Source organism: Heteronotia binoei, chromosome 12 (assembly GCF_032191835.1).
Source record: "Heteronotia binoei isolate CCM8104 ecotype False Entrance Well chromosome 12, APGP_CSIRO_Hbin_v1, whole genome shotgun sequence".
Lineage (NCBI taxonomy): Eukaryota > Metazoa > Chordata > Lepidosauria > Squamata > Gekkonidae > Heteronotia > Heteronotia binoei.
Window position 1 is genome coordinate 70,079,817 of NC_083234.1, and position 14,952 is coordinate 70,094,768.

At 46.7% G+C, this 14,952-nt stretch overlaps 1 protein-coding gene across 1 annotated transcript in view; it reads left to right on the top strand.

Annotated features, from left to right (window-relative positions):
* AK1 (adenylate kinase 1) overlaps nt 1–14,952 on the top strand; it is a 121,204-nt gene that overhangs the window by 55,804 nt on the left and 50,448 nt on the right. Inside the window, exons 7-8 of the mRNA XM_060250756.1 lie at nt 132–222; nt 3,094–3,173. Of these exons, the coding sequence (XP_060106739.1) occupies nt 132–222; nt 3,094–3,173 (171 nt within the window). The remainder of the gene's footprint in view (nt 1–131; nt 223–3,093; nt 3,174–14,952) is intronic.

Below are 14,952 nucleotides of genomic sequence, written 5' to 3' on the forward strand. Positions count from 1 at the left end.
TTTGATGTTGCAGGGTGTTGTCTTGTATGATGGAGGCCTTTCAAAATACATTCTGCGCATCCAGTCTCCTTTTCCAACTGCCCGGGATTGAGAGAGATAACAGCCTCTTCTCTCCTGCTTCCCCTCCCCAGTTTGACGCAGACAGAGAAGAAGATGATATATTTGCAGACATCAGCTCCTGTGTTCAGCAGCGGCTATTCCCAGAGGGGATGGAGGTTCCAGGTGAGAGCGGCACCTGTTTTAAGCCTGAACGAATGACCAAAGGAACAGTGCGGATTGGGAGGGGGGAGCTAGACCTTGTTGAACTGTGAGCATTGGGATTTAAACTACACAATACATTGTGTTCGGTTTCAGTGAAGTTCCTGTGTGCTGGACGTTCCATGTTGTAGCCTGATTTGGATCAGAACCGTTGGAGAGAAGAGACTTAAGCCTTACCTGCAGGACTGTTTTCGTGACCTGACCAGGGTCTCTTAACTCGTTATGTACATGGATTAGATCTGGAATCTCCACTCAGTTGTCTTTTTTTGTTTTTTCAAAAGTATTTTTTGTATTTATTCAGAATGTCAGCTTTCGTATGCCTGCATACTTCTTCAGACGAGGGGATAGGGTACTGGGCTGAAATACATGTAATTGGTTGGGTTAAGAGTGTAAACTGATAACAAAGTTGGGATCAAATGGCGAAATAGTGTAATGAATTGGAAGACCACTGGGTCTGGATAGCAATAAAAGGGAATAAAAGTTGCCTGTTGATTGCTGTTGCTGCAAGACATGCCCTTTTGTTTTACCTGGACTTGCAGCAACAGCAATTAACAGGCAACTTTTATTACCTTTTGTTGCTATCCAGACCCAGTGGTCTTCCAGTTTATTACACTGTTTACATTCTTAACCCACCGACTACATGTATTTCAGCCCACTATATCCTGTCCCCTCGTCTGAAGAAGTATGCATGCATATGAATAAAACTTTGTTGGTCTTAAAGGTGCCACTTGACTCCGACTTTGATCTACTGCTTCAGACCAACACGGCTGTCCACTTGGATCGATTTTTGTATTTCTGTGTGTGTTTGCATTTACGTGCATGCCTGGAAGCCGTGGTGACTTCTGGAGACCCCTGCGAGGGCATGGAGGACATTCAAGTGGCTTGACACAGCCTGCCTCGGCCTCCAGGTCCTGGTATTCCAAGGAGGTCTCCCATTCAACTGCTTGCCAAGGTTGGCTCTGCTTAGCTTCTGAGATCTGACAGTCCAGATCAGGTCTATCCAGGTCAGGGCTCAGTTGTCTGGGTTAACAATCACATGTGATTTAGAGGTTCTCCTCAGCTCTCCTGTGTATAGTAAATAGTCCCCTGTGCAAGCACCAGTCGTTTTCGACTCTGGGGTGACGTTTCTTTCACAACGTTTTCACGGCAGACTTTTTACGGGGTGGTTTGCCATTGCTTTCCCCAGTCATCTACACTTCCCCCCAGCAAGCTGAGTACTCATTTTACCGACCTCGGAAGGCTGAGTCAACCTGGAGCTGGCTACCTGAATCCAGCTTCCGCTGCGATTGAACTCAGGTCATGAGCAGAGGGCTCCGACTGCAGTACTGCAACTTTACCACTCTGTGCCACGGGGCTGTACCTGTGTATAGTACCTAATATGTAAATGAGTTCCTGTGTATAATATCAGGGCTTTTTTTTTTTTTTTAAAAAGCCCAACCGGAACTCAATTACATATTAGGTCAACTGCCATACATCACCAGTGTAGAAAAGCCCAGCAGGAACTCATTTGCATATTAGGCCACACCCTCTTGCATCACAGTTGTTTCATACAGAGCTTTTTTTGTAGAAAAGCCTCGGCTTCCATATTGCAAATTGGAAGTCAGTCGTCGTGTTGGGAGCCAGGCCAAAGAAGAGTGATTCAATAGAAGACATGTGACCAAGCAGAGGGGTCTGTGAGTTAGGAGACCATACAGGCCCTTGATAAAGTCCAAATGTCGAGAGGAAAGGAGAAGCCAATAGGGGAACATGAGCAGAGCATGAAGAAGATCAATCATGCAGAGTAATCCTGGCTCTAGTCCCAGAATGTTTGGGACTGAGGTTGGTCTGGCCAAACAGGGATTATATGTTGGTCCCAGCCAATCAGGAAACCCGATCTAGAGCCAATCAGGTCTTAGGATATATTAGAACCTGGCCAGGAGTTGAGCGGTGAGGGTGGGGGTTCTTCTGATTCAGTGGCAGAGCAACTGCTTAGAGAAAAGTGCTAGAATGGATCCCTTGTGGGAAGGCAATGAAATGGGGACAAAGGTGGGTTCAATTCCTCTGTACTCCTTTAGTTGTCAGAATTAGACCCCCACCCTTTGTTGCTGCCCTGTCATGTCAAGTTTGGGCCAAAGTGCTGGTGCAACTCTGACACAAATGCCAAAAGAGGGAGAAGTTAATGTTCAATACTCCACAGAGCCCCTTGTCTTTCCTTGAGGGTAGCCAAAACGTCACTCAAAATAAACACACCATTTTGGGAATGCAACAGCTAGTTTTCGTACATGCCGTATAATGCACTGTCCGTCCACTTTCAATGCACTTTAGTGATCGTTTGCAAGATGATTTTGTAGTTCCGCACCCAGTTGCAAAGTTCAACGAAAGTGGATTGAAAGCGCGTTATTCAGCATGTGCGCAAGTGACTTTGATCGTGGGTGTGTTGCATGTGTACATGTACAGTTCCACATATTCCATTTCCAGAAGTTTTGAATTATGAAGGCTGCATAAGCTCATCTCTCTCCCCTTTGGAATTCTGGGACAGTTGTCTCTTCCGCTAAGGCAAATTCCAGACAGGTAACCATGGTAGTTGGCTCCAGCCAAAATAGCCAAGTGTCTTGTGGCACCAGAAAGAATAATGGCTGCAATTGTGGCAGGAGCCTTTGTCCGTCGGAGCTCAATTTGTCAGATGCGACGAAGTGAGCTTTGACTCCCAAACGCTTCACGATACATCCCTGAGTCTTTCCATGCCACAAGACCCTTTGCAGTTTTCTCTCCCGTTGACAGCCTTTCTTCCCCACAGAACAGCCATAAGCGTAGGAGGAGTTGTGGTGATTTTTGTGTGTATGTTTTTTAATTCAGAGTCTCCGCTGCTGGCTTCGTTGGACTCTCTCTTCAGCCCTGGCCGAGAGCTACCAAAGGAGGAGGGCGAGGAAGGGCAGGTAAGTGACATGTACTGGACCCGGTCTTGGCAAAGCTGTCCGATTTTCCAGAGCCTTGATTGGCTGAAAGCCACACTTCCTGTTTCTCAGTCGAAAACAGGAAGCGGGGGTTGGCGGGAGTTCCCTTGAGTCCATGGGAAAACACGGCAGAGTCCATTTGTCCATGCAGTGAGCAGCCAAGGGTCAGAGGTCAGAAGTAGCCCTGGCACTGACCAGCCATATTCTGGCCGCTTGCCCAGCCCCTGAAGCAGAGAGTAAACACTGGAAACTAGCAAGGGAGTCTCTTTAGGGGTTAGCTGTTGACTGGAACTAGGGATGAGTAAAGTGTTTTTGCTTCTCTCTGTATTATTTCTTTGCTTTTTTACTGTCAGTTTTGTTTATATGATGTATTAATACATAATATACGTATGTGTAATGCAGATACACAACCCTGAAAATGCAATCGTTTTATGGGAGAGATCTGGCGTGAAGCAGAGTCATGTTTGCATTAGGGAGAATCAAAACCGAAACCGAGATTTTGGGGGTTTGAAAACAACAGGGTTGAGAAATTAAAAATCATTCCTGTCAGAGCCTGTGTCCTTGGGTTGTCAATCTCCAGGTGCAGCCTGGAGATCTCCCAGAATTACAACTGATCTTCAGGAGACAGATCAGTTCCCCTGAAGAAAATGGGCTGCTTTGGAGAGTGGACTTTATGGCCCGCTGAGGTCCTCTCCTAAAAATTGGTAGTCCTAGAACCAAGGCCAGCTCGCCCACTAGGCAAACTAGGCAATTGCATAGGGTGCCGGGAGGGGCATCGAATTGGGCCCTCCCCTCCCCTCCCCAAGGCAAATGCCTTGTTTGCTCCCCCACTGCCACCGCCTCGCTACACCAATGCCGCCTTTTCCTTCCTCCAGGAAGGGACAGTGAAGCGCCGCTTTCCGGCCTCTTTAAAGTCCCCCTCCGCCGATCAGCTGATTGGCAGTAAAACGCTGCTGCTGCTGCGGCCACCATCCCTCCCTTCCCTTCTGTGGCAGTGCCACACTCCACATCCCACCCCCCCGAGCTGAGCGCGGCTAGAATCAGCCCTATCCTTTGAATCGGCCTTGCCTAGGACTCCTCCATTTTGGGGAACAGCTTTTCCTTTTCTCTTCACTTCCTCATTTCTTTCAAGACCTACTTCTTCAGCTGAACTTTCCTAAATTGCTTTTCTTGTTAGGTTTGCCAACTGGTTTGGCTTGCTTCTGAAATGTTTCATGGCTTGGAGCTAAACACGTTCACCTTCTTGTTACTTCAAGTTGCAGTGGGGTTAAAGGGACACAGCTATAGGGCCAGGTTGATACTTGCCAGTCTACTGGCACACTCTTCACCCTCGATTCCTCACTCCTCCATTGGAGGATGGTTTGGAAGATGGTTTGGAAGCTTTGGCTGATTTGAAATACTCAGCAAGGTTCTTGGCTGGCAGAAGTGAATGGAAACACATCTTGTCAGGTTTAAAAGAACACCACAAACTTGCTTTCAGTTTGGTGTCGTGCTTAAGTGCGCAGACTCTTATTTGGGTGAACCCGTTTTGATTCCCCACTCCTCCACTTGCAGCTGCTGGAATAGCCTTGGGTCAGCCAAAGCTCTCCCAGCAGTTGTCCTTGAAAGGACAGCTGCTGTAAGAGCTCTCTCAGCCCCACCTACCTCACATGGTGTCTGTTGTGGGGGAGGAAGGTAACGTAGATTGTGACCACTCTGGGACTCTGAGATTCAGAGTATAGGGTGGGATATAAATCCTTCTTCTTCTCCTTCTCCTCCTTCATCTCCTCCTCCTCCCCCTCCTTTTCCTCCTCCCCCTCCTTCTCCTCCTTCTTCTCCTTCTCCTCCTCCTTCTTCTCCTCCTCCTCCTCCTCCTCCTCCTTCTTCTTCTTCTCCTTCTCCTTCCCCTTCTTCTCCTTCTCCTTCTTCTCCTTCTTCTCCTTCTCCTTCCCCTTCTTCTCCTTCTCCTTCTTCTCCTTCTCCTCCTCCTCCTCCTCCTCCTCCTTCTTCTTCTTCTCCTTCTCCTTCCCCTTCTTCTCCTCCTCCTCCTTCTTCTTCTTCTCCTTCTCCTTCCCCTTCTTCTCCTTCTCCTTCTTCTCCTTCTTCTCCTTCTCCTTCTCCTCCTTCTTCTTCTCCTCCTTCTCCTCCTCCTCCTAATAAAAGTGCTGGTTCTTTCCTTGAAAGACTTCAGTAGTCTGAGGGCCAAACGTTTTTTAACTAGCTGGGCCCAGGTTCAACAGAACTGACTAGATTTCCCCATAGACACATAGTAGCAGCTGAGGGAAACATTGTTTTTAAAGCCTTCAGAGGGGCTGATTCCACTCATGACCACAATGTGAGGGGATGAGGGACTTCTGTCCCCACCCCACCCCACATTCCTTCTCTTCCTGAGCACCTCCAAATTTATGCAAATGGACAAAGACTCGTTTACAACAATTACTTCATCAGGCATCGATCACAGTGTCATTCTGAAATGTCCATGCTTCCAAATCATCATAAAAACACTGAAGTGTTTTATGGCTTTAAGAAATCTGTTTATCAATGAACTATGCAGGGGAAATCCACCTATGAGGAATTAGAGATGTAAAATTTCCAGAAATTTTGAAGCTCAGAAAACCCCTCTTTTTTTTCCACATTTTTCGGGGGGAAATGGACATTTTCAGAAAAATTGAAAAAAAGATGCTATATTAGCACTTTTTTTCCTTTTCCAGATTGAAAGTCGTTCTATTACTTCAGGAACATAAAATATGACTATGGGCAATTTCACTTGGCATGACATTATCACAACTAGCATATTAAAAATATAGTGTATCCAAACAATTATTACAAACAGAATTTACTTTTAAAATAATATTTATTTGTAATTGTAACAAATGGAGCAACAATCTCCTGAACTGTTTACTAGTTTATGTGGAACAGACAAAAAAACCTCCACAAAACAATTTTTAAAAATCCAGAAGTAACAATTATTCATATTTCCTCTCCACAGCATTAAATAAGAATACTAAACTAATTCTTATAAAAAGAACTGAAGAGGGGGAAAGTGTGTAGAAGGGAGTGTAGACTAAGTTTCAATGAATGGGCATGACCTAGGATGGGTGGGGAACCTTTTTTCTGCCAACGGCTATTTGGATATTTATAACATCATTTGCGGGCCATACAAAATTATCAACTTTAAAAACAGTGCTCCACCGAGAGAGAACTATTCAGGCTGGCAAAATTAACGTAAATAATTGTTTTTCTATTCGAAGTCATGTGGGGAGAGCCTAATTTGGCACACACCTCCCCCTGACCCGCCGCCCTAAAAAAGTCCAGCAGGAGCTCATTAGCATATCAGGTCACACACTCATTAGCATATTAGGCCCCACCATCTGGGATAATCAAGTGCAAATTGAACTGGTGGTAGCTGGCTCCCACCCCGCACCTCTGCCACCCCTCCCTCCCTTCACACAGAAACTGCAGTTGCTCCCAGAGTGAATGAGAGAGAAAGAAATGGTGGAAGAAATGGAAAGAAAGAAAAATAATGAAATTGAGGGGGGGGGAATAAAGGGAAATAAAGAAATGTGGGGAAGAAATGGAAAGAAAGGGAATTAAATAAATAAGGTAAGAAAGGGTAATGAAGGAAAATAAATAATAAAAAGGGTAATAAAGAAAGGGGGAAGAAAGAAAAATAAAGGGGGAAGAAAGAGGCATTAAGGGAAACAAATAAATGGAGGGAAGAAATAGAAAGGGAAATAAATAAATGACGGGGAAACTTACCTGAACTGTGACAGTGACTTTTCCAGACCTTGCAGCAATCATGGCTGGCTGGCCAGCCAGACCCCAGGGAGGCCGCTGACCAGCGCAGCTGGGCCCTGTGATCCCTGCTGACCAGCCTGGGCTTTGAGAGGCGACTGCATAGAGCAGCTGGTCCCCACAATCCTTGCCGGCCAGTCAGGCCCCAGGGAGGCCACCAGGTGGCTTGGCTCAGCCCAGCAATCCCTGAGGGCCGGACCAAGTGATCTTGAGGGCCGCATACGGCCCTTGGGACAGAGGTTCCCCACCCCTGACCTCGGACTTTCTTGCACAGAAATTAGAAAAATCTGATACCATACATATTTTTTAGAAATTATTTGGGAAATATTTGAAGAACTTCTTGTCTTAAAATATTTTATTCATCATGTTAAAATAAAATGTTGCATAATAAATTTCTTTTCTTTTCTTATTTTTTCAATTTTTCGGAAAAAAACAAAAAAGGCTTCAGGAAAAAAACGGGGAAAAACCATTTCACAACTCTGTGAATAATTGCTTCATTAAATTAAGGGCCAAACTAGAGGTTCAGGTTTTTAAAGAACTGGGTCCAATTTCCTGAGGCCCAACATTGGTTCCCCCTCACCCCGCCAAACAGCAGCTACAAGGAAATGACTATTTACAAAATAAAAGAGACCTTCTGGTCTCAGAATAAGGTGGGAGGAAGCCATTTTCACATGCTGAATTAGTGTTGTGGGGGGGCATGCTCATTTCCCCATTGAGTTGCCAGCCTCCAGGTGGTATCTGGAGATCTCTTGTGGTTGCAACTGATCTCCAGACAGCCAGGTTCAGTTCCCCTGGAGAAAAGAACTGCTTGGGAGAGTGTACTGTAAGCTTTTTAGAAGAAGAAGATTTATACCCCTCCCTTCTCTCTGAATCAGAGACTCAGAGCAGCTTACAATCGCCTCTATCTTCTTCCCCCACAACAGATGCCCTGTGAGGTGGGTGGGGCTGAGAGGGCTCTCACAGCAGCTGCCCTTTCAGGGACAGCCTCTGCCAGAGCTATGGCTAACCCAAAGCCATTCCAGCAGCTGTAAGTGGAGGAGTGGGGAATCAAACCCGGTTCTCCCAGATAAGAGTCCACGCATTTAACCACTACACCAAACTGGCTCTCTTTAAACGGATTACACTTTTAAAAGAATCAGGTAAAGAGATGGTGCCTTTCTCCCCTCCCTCCCCACCTTTCTACAGCTAGCCACAGAGCAGAAGTGACGAGATGGGTTTTGAAAACCATGCAGGGACCCCAAGGGTTAAATTGCTTTCTTTCCCTGAATTCCCTTGCCCCCCCCTCCCCAATCAGCATTGGACCTCCTCCCATGTGGCAGCTATGAGAGCTTTAAAAAGACTATATGTAGCACTGCTAACTAGGGTTGCCAATCCCCTGGTGGGGCAGGGAACAAGGTATACACCTCCGTGAAAAACCAGCCTCAAAAAAATGTAAGAATGGTACAAATGTTTATAAATATAGCAACCAAACATATAAAGTGAAATTAATCTTGAAATAGACAAAGACCACGTTCACACTCAAGTCCCCTTATAGGCGAATTAACGCCAAGAAGATGAGAAGAGTAGTCCAAGTCGTGGCAAAGGTAGGTTCTTCTAAGGAGTCCAACGCTCCAGGACATCTTCACAAATTTTAAAGATGAAATAATCCAGTGCAGCAGGGCACAAGAAACGCAACAGGGCCGTACTTGATCCCCCGTTTCACTAACAAGCTTCTACGAGCTTTGGAAAACCATCATATGTTTTACAATAGAGCAGAGTACGCAATAGGGCCGTACTTGATCCCCTGTTTCACTAACAAGCTTCTATGAGCTTTGGAAAACCATCATACATTTTATAATAGAGCAGAGTATGCAACAGGGCCGTACTTGATCCTCCGTTTCACTAACAAGCTTCTACGAGCTTTGGAAAACCATCCTACGTTTTACAATAGAGCAGAGTATGCAACAGGGCCGTACTTGATCCTCCGTTTCACTAACAAGCTTCTACGAGCCTTGGAAAACCATCATACGTTTTACAATAGAGCAGAGTATGCAACAGGGCCATACTTGATCCCCCGTTTCACTAACAAGCTTCTACGAGCTTTGGAAAACCATCCTACATTTTACAATAGAGCAGAGTATGCAACAGGGCCGTACTTGATCCTCCGTTTCACTAACAAGCTTCTACGAGCCTTGGAAAACCATCATACGTTTTACAATAGAGCAGAGTATGCAACAGGGCCGTACTTGATCCCCCGTTTCACTAACAAGCTTCTACGAGCTTTGGAAAACCATCATACGTTTTACAATAGAGCAGAGTATGCAACAGGGCCGTACTTGATCCCCCGTTTCACTAACAAGCTTCTACGAGCTTTGGAAAACCATCATACGTTTTACAATAGAGCAGAGTATGCAACAGGGCCGTACTTGATCCCCCGTTTCACTAACAAGCTTCTACGAGCTTTGGAAAACCATCATACGTTTTACAATAGAGCAGAGTATGCAACAGGGCCGTACTTGATCCCCCGTTTCACTAACAAGCTTCTACGAGCTTTGGAAAACCATCATACGTTTTACAATAGAGCAGAGTATGCAACAGGGCCGTACTTGATCCCCCGTTTCGCTAACAAGATTCTACAAGCTTTGGAAAACCATCATACGTTTTACAATAGAGCAGAGTATGCAACAGGGCCGTACTTGATCCTCCGTTTCACTAACAAGCTTCTACGAGCTTTGGAAAACCATCATACGTTTTACAATAGAGCAGAGTATGCAACAGGGCCGTACTTGATCTCCCGTTTCGCTAACAAGCTTCTATGAGCTTTGGAAAACCATCATACGTTACCGCCAGCTTGGAGAAGGCATACGTTTTAAAACGTATGATGGTTTTCCAAAGCTCGTAGAAGCTTGTTAGTGAAACAGGGGATCAAGTACGGCCCTGTTGCATTTCTTGTGCCCTGCTGCACTGGATTATTTCATCTTTAAAATTTGTGAAGATGTCCTGGAGCGTTGGACTCCCTAGAAGAACCTACCTTTGCCACGACTTGGACTACTCTTCTCATCTTCTTGGTGTTGATTCACCTATAAAGGGACCTGAGTGTGAATGTGGTCTTTGTCTATTTCATGATTAATTTCACTTTATATGTTTGGTTGCTATATTTATAAACATTTGTATCATTTGTTATATTTTTTTGAGGCTGGTTTTTTTTGCAGAGGTGTATACCTTGTTCCCTGCTCCATTTTTCCACGAGTCTCTGTTGGTTGCCTAATCCCCAGGTGGGGACAAGGGATCCCCCAGTTTGGAGGCCCTTCCCCTGCTTCAGGGTCATCAGAAAGTGGGGAAGGGGGGGAGGGAAACGTCTGCTGGGCACTCCATTATTCCATATGGAGATTGATTCCCATAGGGCATCATGGAGAATTGATCCACAGGTATCTGGGGCTCTGCGGGGGCTGTTTTTTGAGAAAGAGGCACCCAAATTTGCAGCATAGCATCTGGTGCCTCTCCCCAAAATACCCTATGAGTTCCAAAATGATTAGACCAGGGGGTCCAGTTCTATCAGCCCCCAAAGAAGGTGCCTCTATCCTTCATTATTTCCAATGGAGGGAAAGCATTTAAAAGGTGTGCAGTCCCTTTAAATGTGATTATTGAACTGTGGAGTTCAATTATACTTGTCACAACCTTGCTCCTGGCTCCACCCCCCAAAGTCCCCAGATATTTCTTAAACTGGACTTGGCAACCTTACTGCTAACTGTACCCCATTTCAATGTCTGATGAAGTGTGATGATGATTATGATAATATTGGATTTATATCCTGCCCAAACTCTGCATCTTGGAGTCTCAGAGTGGTCACAATCTCCTCTACTGCCCCCCCCCCACAACAGACACTCTGTGAGGTAGGTGGGGCTGAGAGAGCTCGTACAGCAGCTGCCCTTTCGAGGACAACTCCTACGAGAGCGATGACCGACCCAAGGCCATCCCAGCAGGTGCAAGTGGAGGAGTGGGGAATCAAACCCGGTTCTCCCAGATAAGAGCCCGCACACTTAACCACTACATCAAACTGGCTTCTAGCGCGCAAAAGCTCACATTCTCAATAAAACGTCGTTGGTCTTACAGGTGCTAAACTGGACTTTGTTCAACTTTGTTAAAAGGCTACTGGACATGTCTGATCCAGGAGCTCCTGGCCTGCTTCAGTCCTGGCAAACAGAGTTGTTTGATTAGAAGTGATTTCCTGTGCCCTGCCCATGGGCACAGTCTAAGGGCTGCGTGTGTCTATATAAAGGGCATACCCAGACACAGAAGGGTTTGTCTGCTCCACTCCCCCCCCTCAAAAAAAAATACAAACAGAATCCTTTTAATACCTTTGATAAAAGTATCCCTCATTAAAAACAAACAAAACGATAGAAAGTGGACTTTTCTATCTCTGCCTTGTGCCTTTTCCCTCCTGCCCACATCCCCTTATGGATCTCCCCGCTCTGCAGCTGCCCACCCTCCCCGCCCCTGCATTGCTATGCTGCTCACGTCTCCAGGAGTCGGGTGTCCTTCTCTAGCGACCCAGCCAGGCAAGGAGAATTCCCCCCCTTTCCCAGCATGCTATGCGTTCTGACAACACTATATAGAGTGGTAAAAATAGCCAGGGAAGACATGCAGGGGAGTTTGCTGGAGAGAAGCAGGCTGGTTTCCTCATAATCCCCTGCATTCTCTCCCCCGCCCCCCCTCGCCGTTCCGGTGTTGAGAGGTAAGCTGGAGCATCCTTGGGGGTGATATTTTGGCAGGGCCCACCTGCAAAGAAGGGCTCTTCTGTTGCGTTTGGAGACTGTGCTGCTTTTGTTTTGATCTTTTTCATTCAGATTGCTACCCGTGGTGGGGGAAAAAAGATGCAAGAAATAATTCTGTTGTGCTGTTTGCCTAGGGATTCAGCAGCTGTTGCAACGAGGTGGTGTGTGTGTGTTTGTTTTGCAGACCAGCTGCCTCTGAGCATGCTTAGTGTGCGGAAGGGTGTGGGAAACAACATGATCGCTCCATGCCGGTTTCTGTTTAATCCTTTGTGTCGAGATGTCAGTCACATGCTCTGTGTGCGTTGTTTCATCGGGGCCTGTCAATGTCCCCTTTCCAGGCTCTTCCAGTAATCTTGGATGCATACAAGCCCCGAATATCAGTGCTTTAGGTTAGGTCTCCCTGAAGCTATTGTCTCATCCTAGACAAGGATGCTTGTTGACCTTCAGCTGGTGTCTTGATCTTCACACACGCAGGTGGCAGAATGCACTACGGCAGGGGTGGCCCAACTGTGGCACAGAAGCCACCTGTGGCTCTTTCACACATATTGTGTGGCTCTTGAAGCACCTACTACCCCATCCGCCAGCTTGGAGAAGGCATTTGTCTCTTTAAATCACTTCTCCAAACCAAGCCAGTCAGCAACTTGGAGAATACATTTAAAATTAAGATTCCTTCCTTCCTTCCTTCCTTCCTTCCTTCCTTCCTTCCTTCCTTCCTTCCTTCCTTCCTTCCTTCCTTCCTTCCTTCCTTCCTTCATCAGATGTTTATTCTGTGTGGCTCTTACATTAAGCAAGTTTGGCCACCCCTAGACTAGAGGCTGCAGGTGGTGGAGGATTTGAATTATCCTTGCCATTAAAAAAAAAAGCCCCTCCTCGCAGAGAGAAAACTAGCACTGCAGGGAGAACTGCTCCACCTCATGCCTTTTTGTGTCTTCTTGCTTTTCTTCCTGCCTGGAGTTTTAACACAGGGGAGACTTCTGAATTGTGGTCCCTGATTTGCAGTCCAAAGTGGCATGGCCCATTCTACCACCTGGATGTGCGAACCAGGCTTTTCTCTGCCCACTCATAATTTATGGAGTTTGTGCAGATCCAGGAGGCTCTTCTGCACATTCAGCAAGTGGGAGACTCCAGTGAAGCATATTTCTTTGCGTTTCTCCTGGGCTGGGATTGGGACTGGCTTTGCTTCTCAACCAGAGTGGACAGAGCAGGGGGTGGCCAAACTGTGGCTTGGGAGCCACATGTGGCTCTTTGACACATATTGTGTGGCTCTCGAAGTCCCCATGCCCCATTAGCAGGCTTGGAGAAGGCATTTCTCGCTTTAAATCACTTCGAGCCAATCCAGCCAGTGACTTGGAAAATTCATTTAAAGTTAAAGTTGCTTTCTTTCCACCATTCCCTCTCCACCTTCCTTCCTTCCTTCCTTCCTTCCTTCCTTCCTTCCTTCCTTCCTTCCTTCCTCCCTCCCTCCCTTCCTCCCTCCCTCCTTCTTTCCTCCCTCCTTTCCTTCCTTCCTTCCTTCCTCCCTCCCTCCCTCCCTCCCTCCCTCCCTCCCTTCCTTCCTTCCTTCCTTCCTTCCTTCCTTCCTTCCTTCCTTCCTTCCTTCCTTCCTTCCTTCCTTCCTTCCTTCCTTCCTTCCTTCCTTCCTCCCTCCCTCCCTCCCTCCCTCCCTCCCTCCCTTCCTTCCTTCCTTCCTTCCTTCCTTCCTTCCTTCCTTCCTTCCTTCCTTCCTTCCTTCCTTCCTGTCTTGTGTCTCTCAAACATCTGACATTCATGTCTTGAGGCTTTTGAACATCTGACATTTATTCTATGGGGTTTAAGAAAGTCTGACCAACCCTGGGATAGAGTGTAAGTAGTCCCCGGTTCCAGTTGATTGAAATGCCTGCTTTGTAGTAGGGTTTCTGTTGGCTGCCCTTGAAAAGTGCCTGGCTAGGGGAGGGGTGGGGGGAGAAAGAGTAGTGGGAGGCTGAGGAAGCTCTTATTCCCCCCCACCCTGTGAACTTTATGCAGAATGTGTGTGCGTATATAGCAAAGTAAAGCAACTTTAGCATTCCAGTTGTATGAATGCATTCAGTGTGCATGTATAATTTCAGCGTGTGTGTTTGTGTGTTGCATTCAGACATAGCAACAAGCTGCCATAAACTGGGACATGCACCAAACTGGCTCCCCCCCCCCCCCGGGCTTGCATTCCCCTCCCTCCTTCCCCCTGCCCATCTTGCATAGAGAATCCCAGCTGGGATGTACAAATCCAGATGTGCGTGTTAACTGGGACTAGGTTTCCTCCATGAACTGGGAGTCTGGTGTAGAACCTCACTTAGTGATTGTGGTGAGAGGGGAGCTAACTCCAGTTGGCTTCCACATCACCCATTTGAACAGCATGGGTCAGTGGAGTCAGTTTCTAGCCACGTTTCTCTGTACAAGGAGGGAGAAGGAAAGGGCATGCGTACCAGCCCTCCACCTTAATATCACTACATTGTGTTGTCTGAATGTAGCCTATATGCAGGGGTTGTTTCGTAGAAAAAGAGGTGCTTGAGCTCATTAGCACAACTCATTTGCATAGGCCACAAACCCCTGACATCACTGGAAGGTGTACTAAATTATGTCAGCTCAGCATTCACCTTAAAATGCTTCTTGAATTATAATCTTCAGAATAAAACCTTACTCCCGTCATACTTTTGAAATGACTTTCTCCTAGGCAGTCACAGTGGCATGAAGAAGATTTCCATCTCTCTGCTTTATATGTGTTGGTTCTTTTCCTATTTTCTGTGAGGAAAAATATTAGGCAGTTTGTCAAATCTTAAGAGTTCAGCAAAATTCTCACAGGGGGTTTGAACAATGGAGCCCAGAAGCAAGTATTTTTTTTGGGGGGGTGGGGTGTAAGAAAGAAAGAGCACATTAAAATTGAGAGGTTCTGGAGCACCGCTCCTGTGAGCTCCTGTCCAAAATAAGGCCTACCTGCTTGTCAATGTAAAATCAAGTTTGCAGCCAGTCGTAGACATATTCTCACCTGCTACTGGCAGGGCCGGGGTGTGGAAGTCGGCGAAGTAGGTAGCTGCCTAGAGCGCCACTTTGCTGCAGGGGTGAGCACCCCCTCCCCGTTTCCGCTCATGCCGTCCCCGCTCACATTGTCCCTTGCCCGGCCCTCTCCGGCTTCAGAGGGAGCCGGGAAGAGGAAAGAAAGAAGGAGGTGGCCTCTTCCCGGCTTCCTTTGAAATGAGGGAGGGGCAGGCAAGGGGCAG